The following is a 27,126-nucleotide window of genomic DNA, read 5'->3' as shown; positions in this document are numbered from 1 at the left end:
GTCCCAGTCCATGAGTTCAGAAGATTTCCCTGTGTATTTCATGCTGCCCATTGCTGTCTTTCTCCCAGGCCCTGCAAGCCATCGCCAAGACCTGGGATGTCACGCTGCTGGATATTGTGCCATACAAGGACAAGGGGCACCACCGACTCAGGTAGGACCTCCAAAGCTGTGCCTTGCAGCACTGACTCGGAGAGACTCGGGGTGCAGGGTTCCTGCACAGAGGCAGCCGAGGGTGTCTCTTGCAGAGTGGAACAGGGCACCCTGGAGAGCAGGGGCAAAGCTGGCTTATCTAATCATCATCATCGTCTCTCTTTCTGCTTGGGTACAGACAGAGCCTCACTTGAACTACTCCTTCCCAGAGCTGAGACTAGCACCCAGCGTCCTGACTGCCAGCCCCCAGCTCTAACCGCTGGACCAGACTCCCCTGCTAGAGCCCAAGTGTCCTACACCCAGGCCTCTTGCTCTAACTGCTAGGCTCCGCTCCCCTTCCACAGCCAGGAAGAGAACTCAGGAGTCCTCGCTTGCAGGCCTGGTCTACACTTAAATGTTAGGTCAACATAGTTCTGTTGGTCAGGGGTGTGAAAAATACAACCCTGGCCACTAGAGCTATGCTGACCTGCCCCCAGCATTGACGCAGCTGCTTCCATTGGGGTAGCTACCCTCGTTCAGGGAGGTTGTGTTCTTACATTGACAAAGAAACCCCTTCCATCAGTTCAGACTGCGTCTTCACTACTCCAGACATCAGCAGAGCTATGCCAGTATAGTCTCTGTAGTGGGGACATACCCCCAGCGTGCTTGCTCTGACTACTAGACGTCACTCCCCTTCCACAGGCAGGGGTAGAACCCAGCAGTGCTGAGTCCCAGCCCCCGGCTTCCCTCCCTACGCCTGGCTTTCTTGAATTCCAAGAGAACCGAGCAGCCGGGCAGGCTGTGCCCTTTACATTTCCCGTCCGCCTGTCTCACAAACCCGCTTTTATTAGCAGGGAGAGAGTGGCTGAGGACATCCTGACCTCTGAAGTTGCTGGCAGCAGCAGGGACGTCCCTCAGTGCTTGAGCTAATACCATGGAGCTGCGGGGCTAGTGTGCGGCTGGCTGTAGCGCAGAAGCAAAGAGCTTGCTCAGCTCTGTGATGAAAATCTGTTTATGCCTGAAGGGAGAGAGAGAGAAACTGGTGTTAGTCCAAGGGGACTAGGAAGAAGGGACAGCCGGGAAGGAACTGAATTGAGGGTACAGAGTGGATCGCTTGGCCAAATGTGAAGCTATACATCTAGGACGAAGGACCGCAGGGCAGACTTGCAGGCAGGGGCTCTGTCCTGGGAAGCAGGGGCTCTGTAAAAGAGGTGGCGGTCATGGCAGATAATCAGCAGTACATGAGCTTCCACTGTGACTCGGGGGGCCAAAAGAGCCCGTGTGATCCTTGGATGTGTAGGGAGGTTCTGGTCCCTCTGGATGTGACCCGGGTGCGACCGCTGCGGGAATACTGTGTCCTCCAGTTCCGGTGGCCGCCACAATTCAGAAGGATGTTGATAAGTTGGAGCTAGTCGACACTTAAAACGTACAGTGGCACAGCTGGATTGGCACAGCTGCGCCCCGCAAGAGCGCTTGTGTGGCCATTCTGTCGGCAGGAGAGAGCTCTCCCACCGACCTCATAAAACCACTTACATGAGCCGTGGTAGCGATGTCAGCGCCAACGTGGCGCTGTCCACACCAGCACTTATGCCGGCAAAACTTACGTCACTCGGGGGGGGGTTTATACCCCTGGGTGACAAAAGTTTAGCCAGCATAAGTGCCAGTGTAGCCAAGGCCTTAGGGAAGGCTCAGAGAAGAGTCCTGAGACTGATTAAAGGGTAGGAGAACCTGCCTTCAGAGTGAGAGGCCCCAGGAGTTTGGCTTCACAAAGAGAAGGTTAAGGGGTGACTTGATCCCCGGCTATCAATAATTACATGGGGAAAAAATACTTAGCAGAGGGCTCTGCAGTCCGGCAGGCAAAGGTCAAACTCGATCCAGGGGCTAGACAAACTGGGACTGGAATGGAGGTGCACGTTTGAACAGCGAGGGGAGCGAACTGTTGGAATGACTTGCCAAGGGTTGTGGGGGACTCTCCAGGGCCTGGCAGTTTTTCAGTAGATCAGCTCTGCTTCACACAGGATTTGTTTCAGGGAGGTCCTGGCCGGGGCGATACAGGAGGGCAGACTCTTGGCCTAGGAATCTATGAACCCTTGCGGCTGTCCTGGCTCCAGGACATGCTGATCCTGTCTTATTACCAGCTAAGCAGCGTGGTTAGAGGTGACCTGCACATGCCCTCTGGGTCTCCCCTGCCCAGCAATACAGACCCAGAGCTTTGTTCTGTGCATGGGGACGGGCCTCCTGCCCCTCCCTTGGCATTAACACGCAGTGGAACCCAAATGGGTTTGGCTTTTCCAGACATGTCTTGAGAAGGCTTCTTGGCGGGTGGCGGGGGAACCTACCTGCTACCTCCCCAAGGGTCACCAGCCAGTGATGTGGGGCAGGAGGTGGTTGGGAGGTCGGGGAATGAGATGTGGGGCCTTTCACATCAATGGGGCACTGATTCCATTCCAGCCCAGGCTCAGGGGACTGGCTGGCTCTGGGAATAGGATACGGGAACTTTCCCAGCTAAAGCACTGGTTCGAATCCAGATCTAGGCTGGGGGGACTGGCTGGCTAAAGGAAGGGGATACGGGGCTTTCCTGTCTAGGGGGTGCCAGCTCTGACCAGCCCCAGAGTGGGGTGCGAGGGTCAGGAAATGAAGTGCACGCCCTTTCTCCTGGAGGGGCACTGGCTGGGTCAGGAGAGGGGAACGGGACAGCGAGTTCCAATCCAGCCCCAGCTCACTAGTGAGTGACAGTTGTTCCTACCTGGTGCCTCTTGTGTGGCCCTGACATGAGATGAGTTTGGGGCCTCCTTTGAGGCACTAGCCCGGCAGGTGCCCATAGCACAGACCTGGCCTCCTAACGGGCCCCCTTGTGGCAGCCTTTGCAGACGGGTGCTGGGCTGCGTGGGCCTGGACAGCGTGCCCCAGGGCTCCATAGCCATGCTGCTCAGTGGGTGTCCAGGCCTTTGGGCCTCCCGCTGACCTCTCGCTTGTTGCTCCTGCAGGGGGACGGACGAGGTGTTCCAGGCGCTGGAGGACAACCAGGTCTGCCTCTCCACCATGAAGGCCTCGCACTTCGTCAAACCCTTTGAGAAGGAGGTGGATCGTTGGGAGCGCTGCCTCTCGCTCATCCTGGAGGTGATCGAGATGGTGCTGACTGTGCAGAGGCAGTGGATGTACCTGGAGGTGAGGAGGCCGGCTTGGCGGCTCTGCACTTCACTGAGGGCCCACAGACACCAGGCTTCCCTGCCAGCTCTGCCTCGGGGTCGAGGGCCTGGCAGGGCCAGGCTCCCCCACATCCATTCTGCACCCACCCTCCTTTCCCCTCCTGGCCAAGAGCAGGTTGGGGAGACCCAGCCCTTCCCACAGAGCGTTCACGGGAGAGTCCCATGCCCAGGCTCCTCACCTCCCGGAGCCGCATGCTGGCCCGTGGCATTGGGGAGATCTCCGCCTCAGACCAGGCTCTGCTGATGCTGTGATCCAGGGCTGGAGTCAGACCTGGCCCGTGATTGTCTCTGGGCTGGGGAGCAGTCTGTCCCATCCCTTCTCTCCCTCTTCGGTGTCAATTCCCTGGCAGAACATTTTCCTGGGAGAAGATATCCGCAAGCAGCTGCCCCAGGAGTCGGCCTCCTTCGATCAGATCAACGCCAGCTGGAAGGCGATCATGGACAGGCTGAGCAAGGATAACAACGCGCTGCGCGGGACGCATTATCCAGGTAACTGCTGCCCCAGGCGAGCTACCCGCAGCCTGCTGGGGGAAGGGACCAAGCTGGCTCTCCCCACCCCACACTCTGGGGCCTCTGAGTTGGTGCTGACCCCAGCTCCCTAGCTTGGTGCTTGTGGGGCATGCTGCAGGGTGCAGGGCGCAAGAGGGGCATCGCCTGTTAAACAGAAGAGCGCTTGGAGGAAGCGGCACCCTGGTGATCTTGTGCGTTAAGATGAAAAGAGGCCGTTGTTTGCGTGATTCATGATTGCCGCATGTTGGGATCTGGGGCTGAGGCTGATCAAACTCGCTGCACCCAGGGCACGTGATGGGAGACAGCGGGGCTCCCACGCTGAAGATCTGCCAGGGTGACTGCGAGCCGCAGTGCGGGCGGGAGGCTGTCCCACGCATGGGGCAGCACAAATGGGCTGAGTGTGGGAGGAGAGCAAACCAGGGCAGGCTCTGAGAGGAAGGGCCAGCTGATGTGCTGGGAGCTTTGTGGGGCACTTTCCCCCCAGGCCTCCTGGACAAGCTAGTGGAGATGAACGGCGCCCTGGAGGAGATCCAGAAATCGCTGGACATGTACCTGGAGACCAAGCGCCACATCTTCCCCCGCTTCTACTTCCTGTCCAACGACGACCTGCTGGAGATCTTGGGCCAGTCGCGCAACCCCGAGGCCGTCCAGCCCCACCTCAAGAAGTGCTTTGACAACATCAAGTCCCTCAAAATCCAGAAGGTGCGGAGCCAGCCCCAGCCTCCAGAGCCCCTGGTCTTCTCCCGTCAGCCCTGGGGTCTTGGCTAATCCCAGGGTGGGTGGTGCCATCGGCTGCCCTAGGGCCCCCCGAGATTCTCCTTCACTTTCTGGCTTAAACTCGTGCTTAACAATGCACTGAAGCTGTTAAGCAGCTGCCACGCGCCTCCACAGAGGTGGCTGCACCTCAACACTGAGTGAGGGATCCCTGGAGAAACAGCTACCCCCACTCCACCCAGAGGGAGCTGCATTTCAATGAGCCCCAGCTCCCATCTGAGCACCTCGGAGTGAGAGATCACTTGTGTAAACAGCTGCCGTGCCTGGTCCCAGAGGTGGCTGCATATCAGTGATGGGTGAAGGCTCCTGTGTAAACAGCTGGATGAGGGACCCTGTATAACTAGGCTGTCAACACTGGGGATTGTGGGTGAGGAGTGTGGTGGTGTGCCGTCGCACGGCAAGCTGCCAGCCCCTCTGAGTGTGAGAGCCCAAACCCTGGCCCGCACTCTGATCTTCACGCCCACCTCACCCAGAGGCGGGAAGCATCCGGAAGGCCCTGGCAGGTCATCTGGGCAGGGCAGAGGGTCAGTTTCTCTGTTTCTCAGGTGGGAATGGGCAACAAGTCTGAAGCCGCGGGCATGTTCTCCCTGGACGGGGAGTACGTGGAGTTCGCCCACTCGGTGCTGCTGGAAGGGCCCGTGGAGGTGAGGGCTCTTGGGGCCGCTGGTGGGAGCTGGGGTCGGTCAGCCCATCCTCGGCCTGAGCGGCAGGGGCTGTCCGTGCCACAGCAGTGGGGCGCTGCTGTTTCACCTCCACTGGGAACCCCTCTGCTCCCTGCTGTTGGAGTCTCCCCAGGTCCCGCGGGGAGGGAGGAGAAGGGCATGAATCACGTTGCAGGGGTGCTGCTGGGAAACCCCCAGTCCCCTTCCAGCTCCGTCACTCACCTCGTTCCCTGATGGCTGCAGGCCCCAGAGCTTACGTTAACTCACAGCCCCGTCCCAGACGCTGGCGCGTGCCTCAGAATTGCAGCACCTCCAGACGGGCCCGCGCTAGCTCGCTCGAGTGCCGGGGCTGCCCGGCTGCTGCGGCTTCCCGAAGCCAGCTCTGATCTGCCCTGTCCTGCCCTGCCCTGCCCTGCCGTGCCGCACAGCCCCATGCCATGCCTGCAGCATAGACACAGCCTGAACTGCGTGTCTGCCCCGCCCCGCCCCGCAGGAGTGGCTGTGTGACGTGGAGCGGGCCATGCGCTGGACCCTGAAGGAGCTACTGAGAAACTGCCGCCTCGCCCTGAAGAAGATGCTGACCAAAAGGGACAAGTGGGTGAAGGAGTGGGCCGGACAGGTAACGGGCGCACCCCAGGCCGCACATCAGCCAGCGGCTCGGGATGGTGACCTAGCCCCACTGCAGTCACTGGCAAGTCTCTATAGGTGTGCGTTGGATCAGTGCCCTGCACAGGCTCCAGTCAGACGTGCAATGAGTTTGGGGAGCCTTAGCCCAGCCGCTCAGTTGAACACAGAGAGGAGGGTTCAGAATTTAGTTAGAGCATTAGAGCAGTGGAGAGTCAGGATGCCTGGGTTCTCATCCTGGCTCTGGGAGGGGAGTGGGGGCTAGTGGTTAGAGCAGGTCAGGACTCCTGGGTTCTCTTCCCGGTTCTGGGGAGCAGGTCCTAGTTGTTAGAGCAGGAGCTAGGGACTCAGGGGCTCCCTCCCCAGCTCTGGCAGAATGAAATGCAGGGTGGGTTGCTTTCCCCCGTCGGCCTCACTGTTCCCCTTTGTAAAAGGGATCCAGCGGCATGGACCCCCCCTTGGGAAAGTGCTTCGAGCCCCTGGGCTGGGGGCAAGGCGCTCCTGAGTGCCAAGTGACCGCGGTGGGGGGAGGAGGAAGGATGTGGGGCCCAGCATGAATGGTCATTCATAGGATGGGGGTGTTTGGGGGCAGGAGGCGAGGGCTTTGCCAGTGCCCCTCCCTCGCCCCACTCCTCACCTCTTGTCTCTTGCAGCTGGTGATCACAGCCAGCCAGATCCAGTGGACGGCGGACGTCACCAAGAGCCTGGCCAACTGCAAAGAGCGAGGGGACAAGAAATTCCTCAAGGTCATGAAGAAGAAGCAGGTGAAGGGGAGGGTGGAGCAGGGCCGTGCACGCATTCGTGCTGGGCCTGCTCATGTGATCGCACGCGTAGATGCATGCTCGCGCATGCTGCTCACTATTACACGCCTCGCGTACATGCGCTCACGCTTGCAGGGGACCATGTCACGCTGTATCTAGTTACAGTCGCCTGGCCTCCTGCGCACGCCTGTTCACACTCGCCCATTTTCTACAGTCACTCACACCCTCGCTCTCTCTCCGCTGGGAGTCGCCCTCTGCTGGCAGCTGCTGTCTAGGTACCCCAAATCCTCTCTGGTCACCTCCCCCCTCCGAGCCCTGGCGTCTGTTCTCTTCCCTGACCGCGGGTGGTTTCCTCGCTAGGTGTCTCTGCTAAATAAATACTCGGAAGCCATCCGGGGCAGCCTGACCAAGATCATGCGCCTGAAGATCGTTGCGCTGGTGACTGTGGAAATCCACGCACGGGACGTCATAGAGAAGCTCTACAAAAGCAACTTGATGGACGCCTCCTCCTTCGAGTGGCTGAGCCAGCTCCGCCTCTACTGGGACAAGGTGAGGCCACCCTGAGTGAGGCCCACGCTGCCCCCCGCTGGCGGGAGCCTGCATCTGCGTGGCATTTCTGCTGCCCCCTGCTGTTCAGCTTGGGCAGCTGCACGTTGCCCCCAGCTGCCCAGCCAGCCCCTGCGGCTTTGTCCTGCCAGGGCCAGCTGGCTCAGCCCCCTCTCCCCTCTGGGCTGCCCTCAGCGTCCGTTGTCCAGTAGGGAGCCCCCGGGAGGCTGGATGAGCGAGGCCTGCTCCGTGGCTGAATGTGGAGGGCTCTGCACAGCTCTACGCCAGGTCCTGTGCTCCCCCAGCCCTGCCCCTGGGCGTCATCTGCCTCCTTTTCCCCCAGCTCTAGTCAGAGGGCAAACGGTTCAGGCCTGCAGCGTGCCCGGCTATTGCGGACAGTGCTTGGGAAACGTCAGAACCTGGCCGCCTGGGCTGCCGGCTGGATCCCCCCAGCCTCTCTGGGCCTGCAAAGCCGTCCTCAGAGGCCAGGCTCGGCTGTCGAGTCTGTCCCCTGGGGCCTGAGGCAGAGCAGCGCCCGCTCACCTTCTGTGAGCTGCGCCAGCCCCTGCAGCGCGTGTGTCACTGGAGCCCCAGGGGTAGATCGGTGGGTGCAAAGGTCCTGCCTCCATTTCCCCCCTCTGCCTTGGCAGGACCTGGACGACTGCGTCATCAGGCAAACCAACACCCAGTTCCCCTACGGCTATGAGTACCTGGGGAATTCCGGACGCTTGGTCATCACGCCGCTCACCGACAGGTACAGCCGTGGTGTGCCTGGCCTCCAACCGCTGGCGTCGGCTAGGCTGCGGCACTCCCATGGTCCCTGACAATGAACCTGTCCGTGTCAAGAGCCTGGAGATCTCCTGGTGGCCACGCTACAGACGAGCCAGAGGCCGACGGCTGAGCTCCTGGCAGTGCGGTTATGCCTCTGGCTTCCAGAGGGAGCGGGCGGGCTGGGCAGAGCAGGGGGTGAGACGGGCAGAGTGGGCGTTGGAAGGAGGCAACGCTGAGCCTGCAGGGTGGGACGGGAGACTGAGGCGTGGTCTCTCCTCTCTCCCCAGGTGCTACATCACTCTGACCACCGCCCTGCATCTGCACCGGGGAGGGTCTCCCAAGGGCCCAGCTGGCACAGGGAAAACGGAGACTGTGAAAGACCTGGGCAAGGCCCTGGGCATGTACGTCATCGTAGTGAACTGCTCCGAAGGCCTGGACTATAAATCCATGGGACGCATGTACTCGGGCCTGGCGCAGGTGAGGGGGCAGAGACGCAGGACAGGCTCACTGCAGAGCCGGCACCTGTGCTAGATCCCACGCCCCTCCCGGAGCTGGGGAGAGACCCCAGGAGTCCTGGTGCCCAGGTTCTAACCACTAGCCCCTGCTCCCCTCCGAGCTGGGGACAGACCCCAGGAAGCCAGCTTTCTTCGCGGTGCAGGTAATTTGAACCCAGCCAAAAGCGAGACAAACAGACAGGTGCAGAGAATGGGGTGGCCCTGGCTGCAGGGCCTGCGAGTGGCCCCTGGGAGCCCTCCCCCCGGGGTCTCTGCAGAGCAGAGCGAGGTGTGGGCGGCCCGCCCAGCGCAGCCCTCCCACCTTCCTGCTCTTGGTCCACAGACAGGAGCCTGGGGCTGCTTTGATGAGTTCAATCGCATCAACATCGAGGTGCTGTCGGTGGTGGCCCAGCAGATCCTGTCCATCCTCTCGGCCTTGGCCGCCAACATGAGCACCTTCACCTTCGAGGGCCACAGGATCAAACTGGTGTGGTCCTGCGGCATCTTCATCACCATGAATCCCGGTGAGAGCTCGCCACGCGAAAACCACAGCCCACCCCTGAGCGTCCTGGCCTGGCGCCGGGGAAGGGGGGGGCAGGGAGGGGAGTGGCCAGCGCTGACCTGCCGGTGCCATGTGGCAGGTTACGCTGGCCGGACGGAGCTGCCCGACAACCTCAAGTCCATGTTCCGCCCCATCTCCATGGTGGTGCCCGACTCCACGCTCATCGCCGAGATCATCCTCTTCGGGGAGGGCTTCAGCAACTGTAAGGTACTCGCTGGCCTGCGCTCATGTCCTGCCGGGGACACAGATGGCGCGGGCTCTAGTCTGGCCCCAAGGCAGGTGGGGGTCCCCAGGCTGGCTCAGTGGTGGGTTGATGGGGGTCAGGGAATGGCACGCGGGCTCCAGTCACTGTGCTGAGCCTGACACTCTGGGATTCACTGGGACCCTGGCGACAAGCCTGGTTCCCTTCCCCCTGTGATGACGCTGGTGCCCCCGCGGCTGGCCCTGTCCCGCTGACTGGCTCCATTCTGGTCCCAGCTCCTGGCGCGGAAGGTCTACACCCTGTATTCACTGGCAGTGCAGCAGCTGTCCAAGCAGGATCACTATGACTTCGGCCTCCGGGCGCTGACGTCACTGCTGCGCTACGCCGGGAAGAAGCGCCGGGTGCACCCCGACATCACCGATGAAGAGGTGAGGTGTTCCACGTTTGGGAACCGGCAGGACTGTGGGAGGAGGGCTCTGGGAATCGCTCACGGCACAGTGGTGGCCGGAAGGAGAGGGCGTGGGAGAGCCGTTCCCAGGGAAAGCAGGCGTGGCTGGGCCGGTGGAAGAGACAGCAACACCGGAGCCAGCCCTCGGGGACCTGTGCGCCTGCGCTCAGCTCCAGCCCCTCGGTGTGTGGGGAGGCGCCGGCACACGCCGCGCTGCCAGGGAGCTGAGTGGCTGCGGCTGGCAGTGCAGCGTGATGCGGTCAGGTCCCAGCTGTGCTGCTGGCTGAGGGGTGCGCAGGTTCTGCCCGGCACCCAAGAGTGCCTGGCTCATCCGGCTATCCCGGTGCCTCTCAGATCCTCCTCATGGCCATGAAGGACATGAACATCGCCAAGCTGGCCTCTGTCGACGTGCCCCTCTTTAACGGCATCGTCCAGGATCTCTTCCCGGGCATCGAGTCGCCCGTCATTGACTACGGAAAGGTGTGCTAGCCGGCTGGCGGGGGCAGCGCTGCCTAGTGCGGAGAGGCTGCGCCGCTAGGGAAATTCCCTTCTCGAGAGCAGGGGATGTGATGCCAGGATGCATTGCTTTTGTTCCCTGCTCGGGGAGGGCAGTGGGGTCTAGTGGTCACAGTGGGGGGAGCTGGGAATCAGGACTCCTGGGTTCTATCCCGGCTCTGGGAGGGGGGGTCTAGGGGTTGTGTTCTCTCTCTGTCACTTGCTATCTGACCTTAGGGGCAAGGTGAGCCCCCTCTCTGTGCCTCAGTTTCTCCCACCTGTGGGGTGGGGAAGTTACACTCTGAGGGCAGTGGGAGGGTGGTGGGGGCCGTTCTTCATAGCATGCCCCCTAGGGTGCTGCCAGTGCGAGCAGCCCAGCTTGCGGGTGCCACCGGAGCCCTGGGGGGCCGGCACCCAGGACAGGCCTGTCTCTGCAGCTGAAGGAAGCGATCGAGCAGGAGCTGAGGGGCGCGGGGCTGCAGGTGACACCCTTCACCATCACCAAGGTGATCCAGCTCTTCGAGACCAAGAACTCCCGCCACTCCACCATGATCGTGGGCAACACGGGCAGTGGCAAGACAGTCACCTGGCGCACCCTGCAGGCCACCGTGTCCAGCCTGTGCCGCGGCGGGGATGCCGCCTACAACCTCGTCCGGGTCAGTGGGCGCGGCCCGGGCACCCGGTTACGTACCGTGCCTGCCCCCCAGGTCTAACCCTTTGGCTGCCCCATCCATCGGTGGCGGGGGATGAGACCTCAGGGTTGTCACCATCCACATGGGGGCTGAGCCGGGCACAAACTTGGGGCCGTTCTACCCTGGCGCGGGGTAGCTGGGGTGGGAGCTCGGGGGGATTTTCCGGTCTCCCCATAGGGATGCTGGCTGGGCTGGCACTGGCAGGGGGTCCCCAGCTCCTGCCCGGTCTGACTGTGCCCTGCCCTGTTTTCTCTGCCCCTGCGGTGTCCTGCGCGGCTCCGGGCGGTTCCTGCGGGCACCTGGCACGGCAGGAATTCCCCCTGAACCCCAAGGCCGTGTCCCTGGGCGAGCTGTACGGAGAATACGACCTGAGCACCAACGAGTGGACGGACGGCATTCTGTCCAGCCTCATGCGCACCGCCTGTGCAGGTACCGGCCCCGCGGCTGGGGGGGCAGGGGCCGAGCTGGCAGCTGGGCCAAGCCGGGGGGGGTGCAGAAAGGGGTGACCCGTGTTCACTGCATTCCGTTCTGCACTCCGGCTTATCTGTGCCCATCCCTCCCGCGGGCGTGATCCTCCATGGGTGACCGGTTTGTGCCGGAGCGAGGTGCAGGGGGCCCCCGGAGGTGCAGCCAGTTGGCACCTGTGTTTCAAGAGGGGCGGAGGGTGACCTGCGCCGCATCGCATGGGCACTAGATGCCAGGCCGTGCCCTCCGGCGCAGTGCCGACCCCACCCCACCCCTGTCCTGCCCTGCGCGGCTGCCCCAGGGCCCAGCTTCGCCACGCCAGAGGGAGGGGTGGTGGCATGTGGTTGGCATGCCAGAGGGAGGGGACGGGGCAGGCCGGTGCCCTCCAGGGCTTTGGGATCGATTCCCGCGTGGTTCCCAGCGCTGCCCTGAAAGAGGCGCCGTTGGGGGATGGATCCCAGCTTGCTAGCCACTGCCAGAGTGTGTGCGCGTGTGTGTGTGTGCGTGTGCCAGAGTACGTGTGCAGGGGTGTTAGCGCGTGAGCCTGAGCTTGCCCTTCTGGGCCTGGCTGGTGCCCGCCCGGGGGCTAAAGGAGGCAGTTCAGTCTCCTGGGGCAGCTGAGCTGGTTTCTGCCCACGGCCCTTCCTGGCCTGCCCCCAAGTCCCGAGCGCGGGGGTTGTCGCCCTCCCTCATGTGCCAGCTGTGCCGGCGCCCCTCACTCCCGCCCTGCAGCCCCTTCCCCCCAGCTGTGCCGGCACCCCTCACGTGCGACCCGCAGCCCCCCCCAGCTCCGCTGGCACCCCTCACTCCCAACCCGCGGCCCCCTGTTCCCTCCCTGAGTGGCACATCCATGGCTCCATCTCATCTCTTGTCCCAGAACCAGCAGCTCCGCTCAGACCCCAGGGTCTTTCAGCGGCGCTGCTGTGGGAGCAGGTGGGCGAGGGGCAGCAGTATAGGGCAGGGGTGGGGAGCTGCCCCTGCTCCGTCTGGCGTGCTCAGGGGCTCCCTTCCGCGCGCGGCCCACAGACGAGAAGCTGGATGAGAAGTGGATCGTGTTCGACGGGCCGGTGGACACGCTGTGGATCGAGAGCATGAACTCCGTCATGGATGACAACAAGGTCCTGACCCTGATCAACGGCGAGCGGATCTCCATGCCCGACCAGGCACGTCCCGCAGCGACTCTGGAGCCGGGGCTGGGCTGGGGCCACCCCTCCCCAGACGCGCTGCACCGCCTGGCCCTGACCGGAGCCATCCTGTCCGCAGGTCTCGCTGCTCTTTGAGGTAGAGAACCTCGCTGTGGCCTCGCCGGCCACCGTCTCCCGCTGCGGTATGGTTTACACGGACTACGGCGACCTGGGCTGGAAACCCTATGTCCACTCCTGGATTGAGAAGCGCCCCAAGGTGCTCGAGTGCGGGGAGGAGCGGGGCGGGGGTCAGCAGGGGGCACTGGGGGGGCAGCAGGATGGGAGGAGGGCTTGTGGGTCAGGAGTGAGGGGCGCTGGCAGAGCTTGAGGGGGGAGCCAGGGCTGGGCTAGCAGGAGCTGCGGGTCAGGAGTGAGGGGCACTGGCAGGGCGGTGGGACAGGAGCAGCCAGGTGCAGGCTCGCGGCTGAGAACCAAGGCAGCTCAGCACAGCTGTGGTGGGGAAGGCGGGGCTGTCCGTGGTGGGCGCACGAGGGACTTTGCTCTGGGCCCCTCAGGCCGAGGCGGAGACGCTGCAGCGGATGTTTGACAAGTTCATCGACAAGATGCTGAGCTTCAAGAAGGAAAACTGCCAGGAGCTGGTGCCAGTGCCCGAGTACAGCGGGGTCGTGGCGCTCTGCAAGATCTTCTCTGCTCTGGCCACGCCGGAGAACGGGGTAGGTGGTGGCCCGGACGCCGGGGCCAGCCAGGCCGAGGCGCCAGGGAAAGGCATGGCATGTGCCGCTGGTTAGACTCCTTTGCACCCGCATCGCCCCATTTGCATCTGCGCCACGTGTGTCTGGCCAGGAAACTGAGCCTGACTCTTTTTGACCTGCCACGCACCCGTGTAAACCGGGAGTGATTCCACTTGAGCCGGCAGGTACCTGCGGGGGGACGGAGAAGACGGCCCTTCTGAATGCACAGCCGGGCTCTGCTGCCGTTGGGGTTAGAATCGTCCCTAGTAGGCAGTTGGTCGTCTTCCCCCCCCTGTTATTTCTCAGCCTCCCCCTCTTCCTGCGGGGCTGCCTGTCCCGGGGACGTGGCCCGTGGCCCGGGCGTGCTCCGGTGCCCGTGGCAGGCGCCGGAGGCTGCTCAGCGCTGGGCTCTGCTCTCCCGCTGCCCAGGTGAACCCAGCGGACGGCGAGAGCTACGCCACGGTGCTGGAAATGTTCTTCATCTTCAGCATGATCTGGTCGGTGTGCGCGGCGGTGGACGAGGAGGGGCGCAAGAGGATCGACAGCTGCCTGCGGGAGATGGAAGGCTCCTTCCCCAACAAGGTCCCTGGCGCCTGGGGGCCCAGAGAGCGGATGTACCCCAGGGCCGGGCGGGAGGGGGCATGGCCGCGGGGGGAAGGGATGGGGGGCGATTCCCTCCCAGGCTGTCTCCTCCACCGGCCCTAGATTCAAGGGGCTGCCAGGCCCGGGGCCTGATCCTCTGGGGGCCCGGCTCACGGCTGGTTCTGCCCCCTTGTAGGACACCGTCTATGAGTACTTTGTGGACCCCAAGAGGAAGAACTGGGCCTCGTTCGAGGACAAGCTGCCCAAGCTGTGGCGCTATCCAGCCAAGTGAGTCATGCCGGGGCCTGGAGCCAGTGGGGCAGGATGGAGGCACCTGTGGCAGGGCCTGGGGCGGGGCGGGATCTGGGGCTGGATGGGCCCGTGGCTCTGATCCCTCAGGCCGACCCCCATCTGTCCCTCTGTCCCCAGCACCCCCTTCTATAAGATCATCGTCCCCACGGTGGACACAGTGCGCTACAACTACCTGGTGAGCGCCCTGGTGTCCAGCCAGAACCCGGTGCTGCTCGTGGGCCCAGTCGGTACCGGGAAGACCTCCATCGCCCAGAGCGTGCTGCAGTCCCTGGACAGCGCCAAGTGGGCCGTGCTGACCGTCAACATGTCTGCGCAGGTAACGGTGCCGGATGGCCTCCCGCTGCCCTGGACGGCCCCCCACCTTCCCTGGCATCCAGGAGAGCCCCCCGCCGCCCCAGACAGCTCCCCGCCTTTCCCGGTGCCCCGGACAGCCCCCCGGCCCCCAGGCCAGGGAAGCAGAGCATGCAGCCGATGGTGCCATGTAGTGGCACGGCCTTCTCAGTGGCATATCTTCAGCCCTTTATATGCAGGGGAAACAGAGGCAAAGCTGGGGAGGAAGGAACTTGGCTCAGGTCAGAGAGAACCCAGGCATCCTGGATCTCAGCCCCCCCCTGCTCTAAGCAACTAGCCCCCACTCCCCTCCCAGAGCCGGGGGGTGCCAAGCAGTTGCTGTCTAGCAGGGAGTGGGTTGGTGGGTGCCAGGCAGCACTGGCAGAGGGAGGGTGGCCGGGTGCCAGTCTGTTACTGGCGGGTGGGTGCCAGGCAGTGGCTGGCAGGGGGAGGGTGGGGGGTGCCAGGAAGTGGCTGGCTGGCGGGCACGTCCCAGTTCCTAGTCCGGTGCACTGCCCAGTTGGCCGGCAGCGAAGGGCCCACCACGAGGAGCCGCGAGGCCCCGCTGCCTCAGCCACCCCCCCTCCCGCAGACCACGTCAAACAACGTGCAGAACATCGTGGAGAGCCGCGTGGAGAAGAGGACCAAGGGCGTCTACGTGCCCGTGGGCGGCAAAAGCCTCATCACCTTCATGGATGACCTGAACATGCCGGCCAAGGACGAGTTCGGCTCCCAGCCGCCGCTGGAGCTGCTGCGCCTCTGGATCGACTACGGCTTCTGGTACGACCGTGGCAAGCAAAGCATCAAGTACATCAAGGTGAGGAGCCCGGCGCCGCCCTGGGGGCTCAGAGCCCCATGGCTTGCCCCACTCTGGGGCTGCTCTCGGCAGCTCAGCTGGGAGGGGTGTCCAGCTGCAACCAAGAGGCACCGGGTGCGGCCCAGCTCCTAGAGCTGGGGCTGGCTCAGCCACGGAGACGAGGGGTCTCTGCAGCCTCACTTGGGGGGCACCGCTGCCACCCTGGCACGGGGGGGGAGCAGCCCATGGGCCTTCTGTTGAGCAGTGCCAAGCCCAGCTGCCGTGGTGCCCCTCTGCCGGCAGCTGGGCAGGGTCTGTGTGAGAGGCTGTACCAACCCGCGGTGCCACGGCTCCCAGCGTGGGCAGGGGCTCTTGTTTGACCAGGGATCTCATTTGCCGGGTATTCAGCCATGGAGACGGCTGCCCCACCAGCGGTCCCAGCCGCGCCCCCCACTTGGCCACTTCTCCACAAGCGTCTGCACCTTCCCCCCTGCAGCCGAACCCAGTGAGCTGCGCAGCTGGTTGGTCTCGCCCACAGAAATGGGTCCAAGTAAAGATATTCCCTCCCCCAGCAAGTGTCTCTGACACCCGAGTTATTCCTGGAGACACGTGGCGGAGCCGGGGTTCCTGTGGGTCGGATGGGGCGCACCGGCGGAGCCGGGGTCGCTGGGGCACAGGGCAGCACTTTGCTCTCCCGTTCACTCAAAGGTGGATGGCTGCCAAGGCCAGCAGGGGGCGCTGACCATCCCATCTGCCCCCGCCCGGCACAGGCCCGAGGATCCCCCAGCATTCCTGGCGCAGCTGTTTGAGACACGGCCCCCCCCGGCTGGAAAAGTGCTGGCGACTCACCGTGCCGTGGGGTGTGGCTGGATGGGTAACGATGCCAGCTGTGGAAAAGGAGCCCTTGGGCATGGGCAGGCGTCTCGTTGGGTCCCCACCTGGCTGAGGCAGGAGCAGGTGCACATGCCTGGCAGATCTGTTCCCATCCAAGGGGCGGCTGTGGCTGGGGGGGGCAGGTGGTTTGATCGGCAACTGTTCCCCCCCCAGGATATGTTCCTGATGGCAGCCATGGGCCCCCCGGGAGGAGGCAGAACCGTGATCTCCGGCCGCCTGCAGAGCAGATTCAACCTCATCAACATGACCTTCCCCACGGTGAGAGCGGCTGGGCCGGCCCTGTCCTGGGTCAGGCCGGGGCCATCCTGGGTGCTGCCTCCAGGGCCGTCACAAGCTCCGGTTCATGCTGGGATTTAATGCGGGAGCTGAGCTGCCGGCCCTGGAGAGCTGCGGCCCGGACGGGCACCGTGACCCCTTGCCGCAGGCTGGGCAGGTAAATGCGCCTGCAGAGAGCTCTTCGGGAGAACCCCGGCCAGAACAGAGCAGGGCTGCCGGTCAGGAGTGAGGGGCAGCCGCGGAGCTGGCAGGGGCATGCCGAGAGCCGCAGTAACTGTGGGTCAGGAGTGGGTCACCCACCCGGCCACCTGGGATCCAAGCCGCCCGCAGGCCAATCACCCTCTGCCTGGCGCCTGCCAGCGCGGCACGCGCCATTCACCCCCCGCCCAGCCTGCGGGCACCACGCCCGAGTCACCGCTCCACCTGCCGGCCCTGCTAGCTGCCCGTCTGCTTGCCCGCAGGAGCCGCAGATCCGCCGCATCTTCGGCACCATGCTCAACCAGAAGCTGCAGAACTTCGAGGAGGCGGTGAAGCCGCTGGGCACGGTGGCGACAGAGGCCAGCGTGGAACTGTACCACAGCGTGGCACGCCGCTTCCTGCCCACGCCAGCCAAGATCCACTACCTCTTCAACCTGCGCGACATCTCCAAGGTGCCCCCGCGCGCCGGACACAGGGGGGCCCTCAGCACGGCCCGTGGGCCCCAGCGCCAGCCTGCGGCGCCCACTCCCAGCCCCGCAGCACGTCGGCGGGGCCCATGCCACCCGCTCGGCTCCGCACACACAGCCGTCGGTCACGGAGCTCGGGGGGCCGGCTGGCTCGGGGGTGGGAACTGTCGGGGGAAGGGCTAGTGTGCCAGACCCTGCTCAGAGGTGGCAGCGGGGGGGGGTCCCAGGGTGACTGGCTCAGGTGCTGCCCCCCCCGCAGGTGTTCCAGGGCATGCTGCGGGCACACAAGGACTTCCACGACACCAAGGCCAGCCTCACCCGGCTGTGGGTCCACGAGTGCTTCAGGTACGACCCGGACGCGTGCGATGCCCCCCTTTGGCACGGGATGTGTGTGTGCCCCCCCCGGGCAGCCGCCAGCTATGTGTGCCCCCTCCCTCCCGGGCACTGGGTCCCGCCCCCAGCCAGCTGTGTGTGCCCCCCTGGGCACTGGGTTCCCCCCACCGCCGGCTATGTGTGCCCCCTCGGCCCCTCGGGCACTGGGTCCCCCCCCGGCCGGCTGCATGTGCCCCCGTCCAGCCCCTCTCCAAGGCATCCTGGGTGAAGGGGGATGTGTGTCATCCCCGCCCATCCCATGGACCCACAGTGCCAGCCTCCCTGTGGCATCAGGGTAACCTGCGCCCCCCCATGAGACACCGGGCCCCCACCCCACGTGCAGCCCATCCCCTCCCTGCCCCAGGCAGGGTGCCTGGCTTGCGAGTCCCGTCCCTCTCGCAGGGTCTTCTCCGATCGCCTGGTGGACGCGGCCGACGCCGACGCCTTCGTGGGCATCCTGAGTGAGAAGCTGGGCACCTTCTTCGACCTGACCTTCCACAGCCTGTGTCCTGGCAAGCGCCCACCCCTCTTTGGTGCGCACCGCGCTGGACCGGGGGGCCCGGACGCCTGGGTTCTCTCCCAGCTCGGGGAGGGGACTGGGGACTCGTGGTTAGAGCAGGGGGGCTGGGGGCCAGGATGCCTGGGTTCTCTGCCCGGCTCAGGCAGGGGAGTGGGGGCTAGTGGTTAGAGCGGGAGCAAGGCCTGGGGCAGGACGCCTGGGTTCCTGAGCCGAGAGCACTAAGGCGCTTGGCACTCGCCAGGTGACTTCATGCGGGAGCCGCGGGTGTACGAGGAGCTGGCGGACATGGCGGCACTGAAGCAGGAGGTGGAGCGGGTGCTGGGCGAGTACAACCACACGCCCGGCGCGGTGCCCATGCGGCTGGTGCTGTTCAGAGACGCCATCGAGCACAGTGAGTGAGGCGGGTGCTGCGCCCGGCTCTAGGTCTCCGGGGAGGCCGGGCCAGGCCCCAAGCCAGGGGTACTGTTGACCTGGTGCCAGGCTTGGAGCCACGCCCGGGGGGGAGGGGCCCCTGGATGTGGACCAGGCTGGGGGGTCGGAGGGGCGCTGCCCTGGGCGCAGGCAGGGGAGGCTCTTGGTCGCCTGCGAGATGCCGGGGGGTGGGGGAGCTGGGGGCGTTTCCCTGCCCGGCCCAAGGGAATCGACACAGCCTGGCGTGACCAAGACACCTGTCCATGGCCCCCCTCCCTGCGGGAGCAGCACCAGACTGGGGAAACCGAGGCACGCGGCTCAGGTCACAGCGCGGGGCAGTGATGGAACAGGGGATGGGCCCAGGATCGCTGGCCCTAATCATTGCAATCCCTCGGGGTTAAATCTCCTGCCAGGGAAAGGCTGCGGGCACCCACGGGTGCCGTGAAAGGGGCAGAGCACAACCTCCACATGGGGTGGGGAATGAGCCCCGGCCCCTCTGACACCCCCCACAGTTATCCGGATCGTGCGGGTGATCGGCCAGCCTCGCGGGAACATGCTGCTGGTGGGCATTGGGGGCAGCGGGCGCCAGAGCCTGGCCCGCCTGGCCTCCGCCATCTGCGAGTACCAGACCTTCCAGATCGAGGTGACCAAGGTCTACCGCAAGCAGGAGTTCCGGGACGGTGAGTGCCCCCTCCCGCCCCCCCGGGGATGTCCCACTCACCCCCACCCCCCCGGCTCTGCCCCGCTCACTCCCGCCTCTGCCCCCAGACATCAAGAAGCTGTACCGCCAGGCAGGCGTGGAGCTCCGGCCCACCAGCTTCCTCTTCGTCGACACGCAGATCATGGACGAGTCCTTCCTGGAGGACGTCAACAACGTGCTCAGCTCCGGCGAGGTGCCCAACCTCTACAAGGCTGATGAGTTCGAGGAGGTGCGCCCGCCCCCCACCCCTGCCATAGCCCTGCTTCCCCCCGCAGCTCTGCCGGTGCCCCTCACTCCTGACCGCAGCCCCTGCTAACCCTGCCCTGCCCCCCGCTGGTGCCCCTCGCTCCCGACCTGCAGCCCCTGTTAGCCCAGCCCAGCCGGCCGTGCAGTTTTTCTCCATCCCCGGAGGAACGATCCCAATCCACCTTCCTCGCTGGCGTGGAGCCGTGTGGCCGGGGGCTGTGGTGCCACTCGCGGCGGCTTGGTGCCCAGCTCGAGGCGTTTTGCTCGTGTCCCGCAGATCCAGTCCCTGATCGTGGACGCGGCCCGAGCCGACGGCGTCCCCGAGACGCCCGACAGCCTCTTCGGGTACCTCATCGAGAGGGTGCGGGACAACCTGCACGTGGTGCTCTGCCTCAGCCCCGTCGGCGACCCCTTCCGGTGAGGCCGGGCAGCGGCCGCGGGGGTGGGGGAGAGAAGGAGAGCAGGGCGAGGCGGGGCTGGGTGGGGGCAGAGGTGGGGGTGGGGCGGCAAAGAGACGCGCTCACTCAGCCGCCTCCGTCCCGTCAGGAACTGGATCCGCCAGTACCCAGCGCTGGTGAGCTGCACCACCATAGACTGGTTCTCGGAGTGGCCGCGCCAGGCGCTGCTGGAGGTGGCGGAGAAGTACCTGGAGGGCGTGGACCTTGGGGACCTGCCAGAGGTGAGAGCCACGGCCCAGCCCCTCTCTGACCTGGGACCCACTCAGGTGTGCCAGCATCAGGCCGGGGGGGGAGATGGGCGAGGGACGGCTGGGGTATGGAGTCGGTGCTAACCCCCGGGCCTGGCCCCATCCCACCAGGGCGGGGGGGGGGGGGGCGTTTCTGTTCTGCCTCCAATCTCCCCGGTGCTGGGAACCGGCTGCGGATTCCTCGGTGTGCTGGCTGTTGTGCCCTCCCCAGGCGCCTGCGGGCATCTCCGGAACGGTGCTGGTGTCCCCTCGGCCTGACCCAGCCTTTCTGCCCCCAGATCCACAAGAAAGTGGCCAAGATCTTCATGACCATGCACTGGTCCGTGGCCTCATACTCGCAGAAAATGCTGCTGGAGCTGCGGCGCCATAACTACGTCACCCCCACCAACTACCTGGAGCTGGTCTCCGGCTACAAGAAGTGAGGCCCCCGCGAGCGCTGGCCCCAGCCCAGCTGGGGGCGCGTGGGCTCCACGCAGGGCGGAGATGGAAGGGCGGGTTTCCCAGCGGGAGGGGCTGGGACAGCGCGACGGGATGATCTGGCCCCGATGGGAGAGGGGAGGCTGGTCAGTGCGGGTAGCCCCGACGGCCACGTTGGGCTGAGGAGCAGGAATCGGGGCCTTTCCTCTGGGAGAGGGTGACATCTCAGCCCCAGATCCCAGGATTTCAGTGCCAGCGGCACCGCACTGCCTCATGGGAGTTGTAGTTCAGGAGCCTCATGTGCCCATCCTGCTTTCCCTGGCCAGACTACATTTCCCATGAGGCATCACTCTGGCCCCTCTTGCTGAAAGGAGGGGACGCAGGACAGGGGCCCCTGGTGCATCATGGGGGTTGTAGGCTGAGAGCCCGGCCGGTGAAGGCCGTGCCCCTCTGGGGCGAGGGTGTCGGGCTGGCTCCTGGCGGCCCAGCAAGCGTCTCCCCCCAGGCTCCTGGCGGAGAAGCGCTCGGAGCTGTCAGGCCAAGCCAACAAGCTGCGCAATGGGCTCTTCAAAATCGACGAGACGCGCAGCAAGGTGGAGGTGATGTCGGGGGAGCTGGAGGACGCCAAGAAGAAGGTGGCAGAGTTCCAGAAGCAGTGCGAGGAGTACCTGGTCATCATCGTGCAGCAGAAGAGAGAGGCTGACGAGCAGCAGAAGGTGCCGGGGCTGGGAGCCGGGACCTGGAGCCGAGCATGGGGGCTGGGGCAGGGCCCGGGGCTGGGCGCAGGCTGATGGGCGCAGGGAGCTGGGGTGGGGCCTGGAGCAGAGCGTGCGGGGCCTGGGCCTGGGTCTGGGTCTGGGGCGGGGCTCGGAGCCAGACACAGGGGGCTTGGGGCAGGGCCTGGAGCCAGGTGCTGGGGCGGGGCCCGGAGCAGGGCACAGGCTGACAGGGCCGGCCGCCCCTTCCCGCAGACAGTGGGCGCCAACAGCGAGAAGATCGCGGCCGAGGAGATCAAGTGCAAGGCACTGGCTGACAACGCCCAGAAGGACCTGGAGGAGGCGCTGCCGGCCCTGGAGGAGGCCATGAAGGTAATGGGGCGGGTCCAGTGCCCTGGACGGGTTCAGGGGAGCAGGGTGGGGTTTTGCAGAGAGCCGCTTGGGTTGAGCACTTGTGCCAGCTTCTGCGCCACTGCCCCTGTCCAACCGTCCCCCAGCTCTGGGCAGGGCCCGGTGCCCCCTTTGCGCCTGGTGGGCTACGCTGCAGGCCCCTGCCCTAGCTGGGGGACCCCAGCACGCCTGCAGGCACCGCCCAGCCTTTGCTCTCGACAAACATCCCGAGCAGCTTCGTGCCAGCAGTTACACGCCACCCCCCGTGGGCGCCTGCTGCCCGTCTGCACCCGCCGTCACCACGAGGCTAGGTGGGACCATAGGCCTGGGGCGCAGCGGCTGGGGTGCAGGAGATGGGGCCGGCTGTGGGGCCGCGCTGGAAGCAGCCTCGCCCCCTGACTGTCCCGGCTGCCTCCCTCTTCGCAGGCGCTGGAGTCGCTGAACAAGAAGGACATGACGGAGATCAAGTCGTACGGGCGCCCGCCCACGCTGGTGGAGACGGTGATGCAGGCCGTCATGATCCTGCGCGGCAACGAGCCCACCTGGGCTGAAGCCAAGAGGCAGCTGGGTGAGGGGGCAGGGGCTGCCTGCTGGGATTGGGGGTGGTGCCGGCGGGCAGTGGGTGGGGTGGAGCAGGGGAGCTGCCGGCCAGGTGCTGGCTGGCGGGAGGAGGCTGGTGTGGGCGGCAGAGGCAGGCAGCCTCTCCTGTTTCTGCATCTGTGAGGGGGTCCCAGGAGCTGGCAGGGCCCTGCCCCGCTCCCCCACAGCAAGAGGGGTGCTGTGCCCTCGCCGGGCTGGCCCCGTGGGGCAGGACAGGCCCAGCGTGAGCCAGTGCCTGCCCTGCCCCCCCAGGCGAGGCCACCTTCATCAAGCAGCTGATCAACTTCGACAAGGACAACATCTCGGACAAGGTGCTGAAGAAGATCAGCGGCTACTGCTCCCAGCCCGACTTCCAGCCCGACATCATCGGGCGCGTCTCGCTGGCCGCCAAGTCCCTCTGCATGTGGGTGCGCGCCATGGAGGTGAGGGGCTGGTCCCGGGCGGGGGGAGCCATGGAGGGGTGTGCTAGGCTGGCAAGGGGGGTCAGGAAAGCAGACATCAGTGAAAACTCTGGGGAGGAGGAGAACGAGAAGCAAATGCCAGCCCAGTGCGAGTTCGGGGGCCAGGACTCCTGGGTTCTCTCCACAGCTCGGGGAGCGCAGCGATGTCTAGTGGTTAGAGCAAGGTGTGGGGGAAGCCAGGCTCCAGGACTCCTGGGGCAGAGGCTGCATCCGGGGGGGCTCTTGGTGCTCACCGTCCATCCGTCCCCTCCCCAGATGTACGGCCGGATTTACCGGGTGGTGGAGCCCAAGCGCGCCCGCATGAACGCGGCCATGGCCCAGCTGACGGAGAAGCAGGCGTCCCAGGCGGAGGCCCAGGAGAAGTTGCGTGAGGTCCGTGTGCTTGAGGGCGGCTGGGGGAGGGAGTACGCAGCTGGCAGGGGCAGACTGCCTGCCGGTGCCATGGCTGCGGCCGCTCACTGATTCTGCCCGTCGCGTTGGGAGTCTCTTGGCCTGGGCCTGCCCCACCGGAGCCCGCTTCACCCATGGGGGAGCCCAGGCCAGGTGGGGGGTGGGTGGCTCCCCGGGCTCACGGCCGAGCCGGGCGGGGGGTGCCAGGCTCATGGCCAGTTGGGGAGGGAGAGGCCGGGCTGAGCGCGGGGTGCCAGGCTCATGCCCCACCCTGCGGCGCAGGTGGCAGAGAAGCTGGAGCAGCTGAAGCAGGCGTACGAGGAGAAGCTGGCGCAGAAGGAGGAGCTGCGCCGGCGCTCGGAGGAGATGGAGATCAAGCTGGACCGGGCCGACAAGCTGGTGTCGGGGCTGGCTGGGGAGAAGGCACGCTGGGAGGAGACGGTGCAGGTGGGCAAGCGGGGGGCAGCCGGGGGCTCGGGTGGGGGGATTCTAGGGGGCTGGCGGAAGGGGCAGGCACAGCCAGGTTGAGGGGGGCAGGGATCTCAGTGCAGGGGGGATGGTGACTCAGGATGGGTGCTGCCCTAGCCAGGCCAGGGGGCAGGGAGCATCTGGAGGGGCAGGGATCCCAGCGGGGAGGATCTGGGGGGGTTGGGCCAGGGGGCAGGCACAGCCAGGTGAGGGCACCTGGGGGACTTAGCTGCGGCTCTGCCCCCAGGGGCTGGAGGAGGATCTGGGCTACGTGGTGGGCGACACCCTGCTGGCTGCTGCCTTCCTGTCCTACATGGGGCCCTTCCTGTCCGGCTACCGTGACGAGATCGTCTCCCACATCTGGATGAAACAGGTGCGTGGCCACCACCAGGAGGGGTGGGGGGCGCCAGCGGGCACAGCCGGCCCCAGCCCCCATGACAGCGGCATGCCAGGCCCACTGGGCCTGCCGCCCCCTCCCCCCCACCTCCGCCCCACATGGCCCCCCTCACCCCCGGGGGCAAGGCTGGCCAGGCTCCAGCAGCCAGGAGGGGGTGCCGGCTTTGATCCCCCCTCAGGCGCCGGCTCCGGTGACCTTGTGAGGCAGCGCCAGCGACTCGGCGGGCACCCTGGTGACCCTGCGCCCTGCGCCCACAGATTCGGGAGCTGCAGGTGCCCTGCTCGCCCAGGTTTACCTTGGACAGCTTCCTCTGCAACCCGACCGTCGTCCGCACCTGGAACTTGCAGGGGCTGCCCTCCGACGCCTTCTCCACTGAGAACGGGCTCATCGTCACCCGCGGTAACCGGTGAGACCCGCGGCCCCAGGAAATCAGCTCGGCCGGTCCTGCATCTCCTAAAGCCTGGCTTTCCTACGTGCCCCCTGCCCGGCTGCTCGCCCGGCCTGCCCCGCCACGCTTCACGGGCAACGGGTAACAGTCGCTGCACCCACAGCTCACACAGGAATCCCTCGCCCTGAGATGCAGCCACCTCTGGGGCGGGGCAACTGGTTATACAGGGATCCCTCACCCAGCGCTGAGATGCAGCCACCTCTGGGGTGGGGCAGCTGGTCACATCAGGGTCCCCTCACCCCTGGGTGGGGCACAGCAGCTGTTGAGGCCGGGAAGGGAGGCCGAGGCTGGCGTGGGCACTGTAGGGAGCCCGGCAGGAGGTGGGGCAGCACCAAGTCCCATTGACCCTCCCCTGCCCTGCTCGCCAGGTGGCCGCTGATGATCGACCCACAGTGCCAGGCCTCCAAGTGGATCAAGAACATGGAGGCTGCCCAGGTGAGCAGCTCCGGGGGGCGCCGGGGGCAAGGCTGGGACCCCCCCCTTGGGTCCCTCTCTCCGGCCATTCGCAACTGCCAGGCACCCTGGCCAATTGGAGCCCCACCCCTTCACAGCTGATCTGAGCTCCGCCCCTGCTAGGCCCCGCCCTTTCACAGTTGCTCGGAGCCCGCCCCTCACTAGGCCCTGCCCCTTCTCAGCTGGCCATGCTGCCTGGTGCCCCTGCCTCGAGTCCTCACGTTTTCCCAACCTGGGCATCTCGCCACCTTCCCGGCCCTTCTATCCATCCATCCGCCCTGGGGCTTGCGGGTCAGGGGGGTCCCAGCACGGCGCCGGTGGCTCACCCCGGCTCTGGCACCCCGGCAGGGCCTGAAGATCATCGACCTGCAGATGAGTGACTACCTGCGGGTGCTGGAGCAGGCCGTGCAGCATGGGGTGCCCGTGCTGCTGCAGAACGTGCGGGAGCAGCTGGACCCCTCGCTCGGCCCCATCCTCAACAAGTCTGTCACCAGAGTGGGTGAGGCCGGGCCCCAGGACTCGGGTTCCAGCCCTGGCGCTGGGAGGGGGGGCTGGGAGCCAAGACGCCTGGGTTCTCTCCCCGGCTCTGCGAGGGGAGTGGGGGCTAGTGGGTAGAGCAGGGGGCTGGGAGCCAGGATGCCTCGGTTCTCTGCCTGGCTCTGCGAGGGGAGGAGGGGCTGGCTGTCGGGGGCTCCCTGCTCACCCCAGCGCGGCAGGGGGCCAGCTGGGCACTGACTGCCTGCGTGCCAGGTGGGCGCCTGCTGCTGCGGCTGGCGGACAAGGAGGTGGAGTACAGCCCCGACTTCCGCTTCTACCTCACCACCAAGCTGTCGAACCCCCACTACACACCCGAGACGTCCTCGCAGACCACCATTGTCAACTTCGCCGTCAAGGAGCAGGTGGGTGGGGGCCGAGATCTGGGCCGGGGACCGATGGGAGAACAGAGTCGGGGGGAGCACACGTGGCCGGGTTCCCCCAGGGAGGCTGGGGAGGTGGGGGAGCCGGGCCTGGGGGAGTGAAGGGGGCTGTGGGGGGCTGGGTTGACCCCTCTGTCCGGCAGGGCCTGGAGGCCCAGCTGCTGGGCACGGTGGTGCGGAAGGAGCGCCCCGAGCTGGAGGAGCAGAAGGACTCGCTCGTCCTCAACATTGCTGCCAGCAAGAGCAGGCTCAAGGAGCTGGAGGACGAGATTCTGAGGTGGGGGTGAGGCGGGGACGCCGGGCGGGGGTGGGGGGGTGACGGAGACACCTGCCTGCACCCACAGCGACCCTGTGCCGGCGCCAAGGTGTGGCCACCTCTGGGGTGAGGCGGCTGGTTATTGGTTACACGGGGACCCCTCGGCCAGCGCTGAGATGCGGCCACGTCTGGGGCGGGACACGGGGCTGTTTGCCAGGTACCCAGCCGTGGAAGGGGAGGAGCAGCGCGTGGGTGGGGGCAACTGAGCAGGAATCCCCAGCGGGGATTTGACCAGGCCCGGGGGATTCGTGCACTGATTCCTGAGCTATGGGAAAGCTGGCAGGAACCACTTCCAGTCTGTGCAGCCCCCCGGCCCAGGCGGAAGGGGATGGGCCCCGGGTGCCGTTGCCTGGGGAGCCAAAGGAGGGTCTATCCTGCGGGGGCCCCCCTCGGCCGTGGTGCCCACTCACGGGCCGGGTTGTTGCTGGTGCCCGCAGGCTGCTGAACGAAGCCACCGGCTCACTGCTGGACGACGTGCAGCTGGTGAACACCCTGCAGAGCTCCAAGGTGACGGCCCGCGAGGTGACGGAGCAGCTGGAGAGCAGCGAGAGCACGGAGACCAAGATCGACATGGCCCGCGAGGTGAGGGCGGGGCCCGGCACAGCCGGGGGGGGGGGGGGGGTTGGACTGCGCTGGAGACGCTCTGGGGGCCGAGTGCCAGCCCGAAGCAGCCCCTGGGCGCCCCCCGGCCGGGCTGACAGCTGTGCTCCTCCCCCAGGCCTACAGGCCCTGCGCGCAGAGAGCCTCCATCCTCTTCTTCGTCCTCAACGACATGGGCCGCATCGACCCCATGTACCAGTTCTCCCTGGACGCCTACGTCGAGCTCTTCAACCTCAGCATCCACAAGAGCCACCGCAGTGCCAAGCTGGACGAGCGCATCCGCTACCTCAATGAGTACCACACCTACGCCGTCTACCGGTACGGGGCGCCGGGCCGCCTCGCATGGGGATCCCCCTCTGCCATGTGCTGGTACAGGGTGCCGGGTTCCCCCTTTGCACAGGGATCCCCCCTGTGCCGTGTACCAGTACAGGGTGCCAGGCCCCCCCTTGCACGGGGATCACCCTCTGCTGTGTGCCGGTACAGTGTGCCAGGCCCCCCTTTCACACAGGGATCCCCCCGGTGC

General features: G+C 65.7%; 1 protein-coding gene across 1 annotated transcript in view; it reads left to right on the top strand.

Annotated features, from left to right (window-relative positions):
• Window positions 1–27,126, top strand: part of DNAH2 (dynein axonemal heavy chain 2) — a 77,775-nt gene that overhangs the window by 42,816 nt on the left and 7,833 nt on the right. The window contains exons 27-73 of the mRNA XM_067561716.1: window positions 69–151; window positions 3,117–3,297; window positions 3,689–3,827; window positions 4,333–4,550; window positions 5,168–5,266; window positions 5,778–5,903; window positions 6,562–6,672; window positions 7,030–7,218; window positions 7,866–7,969; window positions 8,274–8,463; window positions 8,824–9,004; window positions 9,122–9,249; window positions 9,520–9,672; window positions 10,047–10,172; window positions 10,625–10,843; window positions 11,191–11,308; window positions 12,371–12,507; window positions 12,608–12,745; window positions 13,044–13,202; window positions 13,650–13,802; window positions 13,999–14,090; window positions 14,232–14,430; window positions 15,037–15,261; window positions 16,288–16,392; window positions 16,872–17,060; window positions 17,335–17,420; window positions 17,850–17,980; window positions 18,209–18,358; window positions 18,891–19,058; window positions 19,147–19,307; window positions 19,602–19,741; window positions 19,871–20,003; window positions 20,309–20,448; window positions 20,953–21,163; window positions 21,419–21,535; window positions 21,980–22,121; window positions 22,406–22,575; window positions 22,870–22,986; window positions 23,287–23,451; window positions 23,720–23,845; window positions 24,127–24,275; window positions 24,686–24,752; window positions 25,119–25,269; window positions 25,521–25,669; window positions 25,831–25,964; window positions 26,441–26,585; window positions 26,722–26,921. Coding sequence (XP_067417817.1) covers window positions 69–151; window positions 3,117–3,297; window positions 3,689–3,827; window positions 4,333–4,550; window positions 5,168–5,266; window positions 5,778–5,903; window positions 6,562–6,672; window positions 7,030–7,218; window positions 7,866–7,969; window positions 8,274–8,463; window positions 8,824–9,004; window positions 9,122–9,249; window positions 9,520–9,672; window positions 10,047–10,172; window positions 10,625–10,843; window positions 11,191–11,308; window positions 12,371–12,507; window positions 12,608–12,745; window positions 13,044–13,202; window positions 13,650–13,802; window positions 13,999–14,090; window positions 14,232–14,430; window positions 15,037–15,261; window positions 16,288–16,392; window positions 16,872–17,060; window positions 17,335–17,420; window positions 17,850–17,980; window positions 18,209–18,358; window positions 18,891–19,058; window positions 19,147–19,307; window positions 19,602–19,741; window positions 19,871–20,003; window positions 20,309–20,448; window positions 20,953–21,163; window positions 21,419–21,535; window positions 21,980–22,121; window positions 22,406–22,575; window positions 22,870–22,986; window positions 23,287–23,451; window positions 23,720–23,845; window positions 24,127–24,275; window positions 24,686–24,752; window positions 25,119–25,269; window positions 25,521–25,669; window positions 25,831–25,964; window positions 26,441–26,585; window positions 26,722–26,921 — 6,914 coding nt within the window. The remainder of the gene's footprint in view (window positions 1–68; window positions 152–3,116; window positions 3,298–3,688; window positions 3,828–4,332; window positions 4,551–5,167; window positions 5,267–5,777; window positions 5,904–6,561; window positions 6,673–7,029; window positions 7,219–7,865; window positions 7,970–8,273; window positions 8,464–8,823; window positions 9,005–9,121; window positions 9,250–9,519; window positions 9,673–10,046; window positions 10,173–10,624; window positions 10,844–11,190; window positions 11,309–12,370; window positions 12,508–12,607; window positions 12,746–13,043; window positions 13,203–13,649; window positions 13,803–13,998; window positions 14,091–14,231; window positions 14,431–15,036; window positions 15,262–16,287; window positions 16,393–16,871; window positions 17,061–17,334; window positions 17,421–17,849; window positions 17,981–18,208; window positions 18,359–18,890; window positions 19,059–19,146; window positions 19,308–19,601; window positions 19,742–19,870; window positions 20,004–20,308; window positions 20,449–20,952; window positions 21,164–21,418; window positions 21,536–21,979; window positions 22,122–22,405; window positions 22,576–22,869; window positions 22,987–23,286; window positions 23,452–23,719; window positions 23,846–24,126; window positions 24,276–24,685; window positions 24,753–25,118; window positions 25,270–25,520; window positions 25,670–25,830; window positions 25,965–26,440; window positions 26,586–26,721; window positions 26,922–27,126) is intronic.

The sequence above is a fragment of the Emydura macquarii genome, unplaced genomic scaffold, assembly GCF_026122565.2.
Source record: "Emydura macquarii macquarii isolate MOO-44397 ecotype Brisbane River unplaced genomic scaffold, CSIRO-AGI_Emac_v2 contig_306, whole genome shotgun sequence".
Lineage (NCBI taxonomy): Eukaryota > Metazoa > Chordata > Testudines > Chelidae > Emydura > Emydura macquarii.
The sequence above is the reverse complement of the archived record's forward strand: the minus strand, read 5'-3'. Positions and strand labels throughout refer to the sequence as shown.